The following is a 7,023-nucleotide window of genomic DNA, read 5'->3' as shown; positions in this document are numbered from 1 at the left end:
ACACAAAATGTGTTTATTTGAACTGAAAGCTAGCAATCCAGTAATTGCAAATAAACAGGGACCAAAGACATGTTCCCATGGGAAAAATTACTAACCACACAACCACACAAACCTAACAACTCAAGTTCTGTCCTCAGAACCAATGTAAAAAGCCAGATGTGATGGTATGAATCTGGAATATTAACACTTTTCCTGTGAAATGAGAGGCAGACACAGTGTCCCCTCGAAGCTTGGCTGCAAGCTAGGCTAAAACACACAGCCACACAGTATAAGACAGACCCTGCCTCAGCAAGGTGGGAGAGCAAATGGCTTCCGGAAATTGTCCTGTGATCTCCACATGCCACTGCACGTGACACTCTCTCCCCATAAATAAATCTTTTTAGTACAAAAAAAAAAAGAAAAGAAAAGAAAGAAAGAAAGAAAGAAAAAGCAGAAGAGAAAAGAAAAGAGAAAAAAGAAGAGCAAAAGGCTTTTCTTTTATCTCAAGGCACCTGAATAGAGAGGGGTGAGACTCTGAGCCATCAGTTGTCATTAAAGAACAAGCCAGTGAACAAGCCAGTGACTAGTGAACTGCATTTGTATGTATGTAGCTAACAGAAGGGGCAGAACTACTACAATGGGATTTGAAATCAAGATTGCAGTTTTTGCCACTGAGCCTCATTTTTAGCCTTGGTTTCACCTTTTACTCTGAGGTAAGGTCTCATTAAATTGCCCATGCTGGCCTTGAACCCATTCTGCAGCCCATGGAAACCCCGCACTTGATCTTCCCACCTCACTTCCCACAGAGGCCGCACCACTAGGCCTGGTTTTCCCGCTGTGTTCATTCTTCATGATTTACGTTGCAGGCCTTTGCTTGTTCTCTAGATAGCTTTTAAAGATAGGCCTCACTACAGTGCTTAGGCTGCACGGCCCCCTCAGTGGCTGGGGCTACAGGGATGCATTTATCTGAACTAAGACAGCATAACTTTCCCAGAGTTCTCAGGTCAGAGTCCTGCATGGTAGCCACACAAGAGCTCAGCCCTGCTCAGCCCATCCCATCCACAGCCTCAGCAAATGGACCATTGCTCTAGTCTCTGGCTCTGTTGAATCACATTGCCCACCCCCAACCCCCGCATCCTTTACCTTCCAGATTCTGTTTCCTTGTTTTCTTTTGTGTAAAAAACCCCAAGGGATTCCACACACACACAACATCAGCTCCACAGTAAACCCACAGGTCTCCAGGAGCAGGGCTTCTTTCTATAGCCATATCTATCCCCCTGCATGGGTTACTTTAGAGAGCTCTCATTTCCTGAGCATCTACTATGTGTCAAGTTTTGTTAAATCTTTGACTATTGTCTTTTTATTGCAAAATAACCCTGAGAAATAGGCTTTTTCTTCTTTCTTTTCTTTCTTTCTTTCTTTCTTTCTTTCTTTCTTTCTTTCTTTCTTTCTTTTTTCTGCTGTTGCCCATCTGCTTTTCCAGATGATCAGTCATTAAAGAAGGAGGATGATGCCTGAGTTTGGCGGACCTGCAATAACAAAAACTACTCAGTATAGGAATCACAAGAAGTTTCTCACAGTTGCTTCTCTGAACAACATGAAGGAGATTCTGTGTTTGTTGGGAGCAGCTTCTGGCTGGGCTAGGAGCTGGCTAGCTGGCTAGCTTTCTGGGATTTCTTTTATAAAGATTCAGATGCAATTCTATTCTTATGACCTAATAATCACCGTGAAGGCAAGCACTCTCAATACCCCCTCAGACTTAAGATTTTAGCATAGGAATTTGGAGCATAAGCATTCAGGTGACATTAGGCATCTAGTGGAGGGAAGAAAGGCAGAGACAGATGTTTGGGATTCAATTGACTGTACAAAGGTCAAATGTAAACAAGGAGTCTCCTGCCAGCTGCTAGAATTGGAGCCAGTCAGCTTTCACATCCAGTTAGCCCCAGGCTCGTGGCTTATCCCTCTGGTGACTTAGAAGTGGCAACCTCAGGGCTACGTTTTGTCTCGAACAACTTAGAGAAGAAAGCAGCAAGTGTGTATGTGTGTCTGTGGGCACGAGTCGCAGTGTGTATGTGTGTATGCGCTCGCGCACGCGCGTCTGTGCATGGAGAGAGTATATGTGTTTTTGATTTTAAGCTACTGGCTCCCTGACATCAGAGTGGGTTCCCATACCAGGGTGGTGAGGCATTGAGAGAAGCATCCTGGGCGGGTGTGTGCGTGTCGGCGTGCCTTGCGTGGAGCAGGGTTTGCTGCGCCCAGCGCCAGGCACTGGAGGAGGAGGAATCCGTAGCAGAGATCTGAATAATTGATTCTTCAGCAGCACCAGACGCCCAGGAGCGGGCGGAGAGCGTGGTTTCAGCACCAAGGTTGCGCGCCACCACAGGCTCCCCCGTCACCAGCCAGACACCTAGGTCGGCCTTGTTCCGCTGCCGCCGTGCGCTCCAGAAGAGGGTGGCCGCGCTCCGCGTCGCCGCCTAGGGACTGCGGGGTCTGCCTCGGCCCGCCTCCGGGGTGGGCGGTTGCAGGCGGACCAGAGCTCCAAACAACGTCGGATTGCGCGGGGGTTGCTGCTTTGCGTCTCGCTGGCTGGGAAGAAATCCTAAGTTGGTGTGGTGGGTGCCTCTGCTTTCCTCTATCCTCCTAGGCGACCTCAGCAGAAGCGCGCCCCAGGATCCTGGCTTCTCCAGTGCTGTGAACCGCGGTGGCCAGGCTCTCTCCTGACCAAGTAAGGAACCGAACGCCCAGCGCGGAGCTGGCCCGCAGCGAAGGACCGGGAGGGAGCTGCGGTCCTCCGCCCGCGCCCTTCTCGGCCAGGGACCGCGGGGATCCCCGGCCACACGCGCGCGCGCGCTCCCACACTCACTCACACACACACTCACACACTCACGCACGCCAAGCAGGAGCAGGACTGCGGAGACGGTGTCCAGGCGCGCTCAGAGGACCCGGCAGCCGCTGTCCGGAGTGGAGCAGAAAGCTGAGCCAGGGCTCTAGGAGAGAGGCTCCTGGGGTGCTGTGCCTGAGCATGGGGCCAGATGAGCTCTGAGAGTCGCGGCGGCAGCAATCAGCCCTGGAGATGACCAGGGGTGGCCACTGCTGAGAACTATGTGGAGAGAGGCTGCGGTGAGTGCTGGCGCGGGACGCCGAGCCTGGGAGGGCCCTGTGAGAAGCTGGTGGGGGGAACGTATGGATAGGAGGGGGCGGCAGGACGCACAAGAGGGTCGCTACGTGGGAGTGATCACACCTCCCTCGGGGATCCGGGACCGCGGGAGCCCGCGTCCTTCCCTCCCCCTCTTCTCCTCTCGGCTTGTCGCAAACTCAGCCAGCGCCCCCTCCTTTCCTGCTCTACTCCCCCCCCCACCCCACCCCCCCCCCGGCTCAGCAGCTCCTGGTCGCACAACTCCCAGTAGCGGGCGCCGAGGTGGTGGTAGGGGGTGAGGGTGGAGGTTCCCACTAAGCTTCTCGTGGGTGGCCAACCTGGGGCTTCCACTCTCTGGTGCGTCCCAGAGAGGAGCTCTGATTATCAGCCACAGAAACTGAAGACCCGCACCGAGGGTGTCGTAGGCACCAAGCTCCAGCTCCCTCTCTGGTCGAGCCCCCAGGGTGCATAAGGGGGCTGTGAGCACTGCAGACTGCATCCCTCCCCCCACCTTCCCCCGCACTGGTGGGCTGACCCTGCCTCTCCATCTCTCCTCCGCCCCGGTTAGAGCCCTGCTGCAGAGCCTCAGGCTGGGATAGCCGCCCCCCGTGGGGGTGATGCGGACAGCGCGGGACAGCCAGGGGAGCGCGCGGGGGCCGCAGCATGCGGGAACCCGCTAAACCTGGTGGCTGCTGAGGCGGCCGAGATGCTCGTGCGCGCAGCACGCCCCATTGCATCCTCCACCTTCTCCGGCTACAGGTACGTCCTGGTTGGTGATACGGGCTTCCCGGGCCTGGGAGGATAAAGGCTCAACCAGTGAAGAGAGAGAGGGTTCGGTAGGGAGATGGGGGGAAAAGAGCGAGCGAGAGATGCTGGAGAGGGAGAGCCCAATGGCGAGGCGTTGGAGGAGCACCAGGTGGCGCTGCGGCCCTGCACTCCACCTTGTTCACCCTAAAATGCTAAGGCTGGAGTTTGCCTCAACTTCCCCCGGGTGATACAACACCCGGGCCGAGGGGCGCGCGCTTGTACACGCGTGCACGACCTTAAAGGCATTTTCAGGCAAGCGCTGTTGAGCACCTGGCACAGTGCTTGTGTGCACGCCGCCTGAGGACGTTTGAAGGCTCCAGCTGGCCGTGGGCATCTCTACGGCGGCCTGGGGATGTGCGCAGAAAAGCGCGCGTGTCTGTTAGCGTGTGCAGCCCACTGCCCACGTGCATCTAAGATTTGGCTCCAGGGTCTACAGTGGAAAGGCTGGGGAGGGGATATACACTCCTCGTCCATCTGAGAGCTTTTTGGGAGCCTACCCCCCACCCCCGCACGTTCTTTGCCAGCTCCCACACGCTGGCCCACTTGCGGGGTGTTAGGGTGGGGGTGGGAGGCGGCGCTCCTACTCTCCAGAATTCTGCATTTCACACGGCGCGAGAGATTGTATGTTGCTTGTGTGTACCCGTGTGTAGGGGGCGGGTCCTGGGAGGCTTACCATAGAGCGCCTCAGGACTTCTCCCAGCAAGGTAGTGGTGGGGAGCACGGGGCCTCAAGTTCTCCCATGCACCTGAGAGTCCGGGGTCACAGAGAGCATCCACACTTTCAAGCGCTTGTTGTATCCCCTGCATGGGAAGTGCAGGATATGCAGCCGGTGGTGCCACTAAAGGAGAGAGGTCTGTGGCTCACTGGGCAAGCTTCCAGGGGGTGGGGTCAGTTAACCCTCTAAGTTCGCCACAGACTAAGGCTGTGGTATGCAGGCGCCGCCTCTCACACTGGGGCAAGTCCGGAGTTTGCTGTGCAAGGGGCGGGTTCGATAACTTGGTCCATGCACTTGCGGAGAGAGAGGGTTGCAAAGAGGGCTTGGTCTGGGTTTCTATTTGTGGGTGGTGGTGGGGTTCTGGCTCTTTGGGCGCCTAGGAGCTGTGGTCTGCGTCAAATTTGGGGAATCTTGTGTGGAATTTGGACCCAGCTGGGATTGAGGGAGGCGACTGGAGACAAGAGAGAAAAAGGGAGGATGCCAGGATGGGTTTGGGGACAGGGATGGCGAAATAGCTCGGATTGGACTGATACGTGGAGATGGACATGGGTCGAAGAATGTGGATGGCATCGGCGATGAGTACTCCAAAGCAGCCAGTGCTGGGGTCGGGTTTCACATTCGACTCTCAGAGCGGGCGCAGGGGCAGTCTATCCGGTCTCCTGGACCTCTCACTGACCACCACCTGCCTCTCGCTTTCCTCCACCTTACAGGGACCCTAAGTGGCGACCATGGGCAGACTGGGCTACTGGACCTTGCTGGTATTGCCGGCCCTTCTGGTCTGGCGCGATCCGGCGCAGAATGCGGCGGCGGAGAAGGGTCCTCCAGCGCTGAACATTGCGGTGCTGCTGGGTCACAGCCACGACGTGACAGAACGCGAACTTCGAAATCTGTGGGGCCCGGAGCAGGCAACCGGCTTGCCCCTGGATGTGAACGTGGTGGCGTTATTAATGAACCGCACTGACCCTAAGAGCCTCATCACGCATGTGTGCGACCTCATGTCCGGGGCGCGCATCCACGGCTTGGTGTTTGGAGATGATACGGACCAAGAGGCTGTGGCTCAGATGCTGGACTTTATCTCCTCACAGACTTTCATCCCCATCTTGGGCATTCATGGGGGTGCATCTATGATCATGGCTGACAAGGTAAGACCAGGAGGAGATGGGCTGCCAGGGTCCTGGAGGGGTGGCTGTACAAATGGCAGTCACCACGGGGGGGGGGTGTTGCCTAAGGTGCCCTAGTATGAAAGCAGGTTAAGTGACCTCTGGCCTTTCTGAGAATTGCTCTGTGCCTCTCTGACCCAGACATGATGGAAATGCCCTTTGCTTTTGGTTTTGAAGATGGGGTACTCGGAAGCACATTGGTGTTCCAGGATGAGCACAGAAAACACAACAGTAGGCCAGTGGGTGGTGATGGAATGTTTAGATGTTTTCAAGGAGCTCAAAGGCAGCTCAAAGTGAGAACACTTGGGTCAATGTGGCTCTATGTCAGGTTTACCAGAATCTCCACTTTTGTTCTCTTTGATAAAGTGATTAAATCTGCAACTACTTAAACAAACAAAAAACCCTAAGGATGGGTATTGAGGTTTTTAGAAAAAAGACAAAATCGGACAGATTTGTGCTGGCCTAGACTTAAGGAGTGGAGGTGGTAGCCGGAGAACCCTAGGGCTAGAGGCATGTGGGTGGAATTCTGCCTCTAAGCAGGAGGAGTGTGTGCAGGGAACTAACTCCAGGACCAGAGTGTTGGAGAGCCTGGAGGTTCCCTTCGGTAGCTCTTCTGTGGGCTGATGACGTCAGTACAGGGCTTCCAAAGATTTTCAAATGGAAGGTTCTGGAAGATGGACCTTGGTATGGAAAGTGAATTTCAGAAATGAGAGAAAATGTGTCTGGCTTTCTTGGCTTTCTTTGGACAGCAGTTCTTTGGAGCACTGGTTTGGAGAAGAGGTTGAAGGCTGAGTGGGATTTTAGGAGAGCTTGTTAGGAATTATGCTGAAGTCCAGAGAGGGAAGAAAGTTTCGAGGGAGAAGTGTGTGTGTGTGTGTGTGTGTGTGTGTGTGTGTGAGAGAGAGAGAGAGAGAGAGAGAGAGAGAGAGAGAGAGAGAGAGAGAGAGAGAGGGACTGATTAGGACATACTGAGTTGGTGTTCTGCAATGCTGCAGAAACCTCAGGAAGGCTGGGGTACTTGTGTTCAGTGCTGGCAGCTGGAGACCTTGGAGAGTGCTCCTTAGACGAAAACTGGAGGAATGGTTGGATATTTGTCACAGCACTTTCCTTTTGTCTGTCTTAAAGCACTGCTGTCTATCAAATGAGCTTCAGCTCCTTCTGGGCTCCTGGGCAGTGCTCCTCACAGCTCCTCCTGGGCTCCTGGGCAGTGCTCCTCACAGCTCCTC

At 54.7% G+C, this 7,023-nt stretch overlaps 1 protein-coding gene across 1 annotated transcript in view; it reads left to right on the top strand.

Annotated features, from left to right (window-relative positions):
• Positions 1-2,154: 2,154 nt before the first annotated feature.
• Positions 2,155-7,023, top strand: part of Grin2a (glutamate ionotropic receptor NMDA type subunit 2A) — a 440,150-nt gene continuing 435,281 nt past the window's right edge. The window contains exons 1-3 of the mRNA XM_031362288.1: positions 2,155-3,099; positions 3,684-3,874; positions 5,348-5,779. Coding sequence (XP_031218148.1) covers positions 5,366-5,779 — 414 coding nt within the window. The 5' untranslated portion in view covers positions 2,155-3,099; positions 3,684-3,874; positions 5,348-5,365. The remainder of the gene's footprint in view (positions 3,100-3,683; positions 3,875-5,347; positions 5,780-7,023) is intronic.

Source organism: Mastomys coucha, unplaced genomic scaffold (assembly GCF_008632895.1).
Source record: "Mastomys coucha isolate ucsf_1 unplaced genomic scaffold, UCSF_Mcou_1 pScaffold12, whole genome shotgun sequence".
In the NCBI taxonomy this organism is placed as follows: Eukaryota; Metazoa; Chordata; class Mammalia; order Rodentia; family Muridae; genus Mastomys; species Mastomys coucha.
Note: the sequence above shows the minus strand (reverse complement) of the source record. Positions and strands in the feature narration are given on the sequence as shown.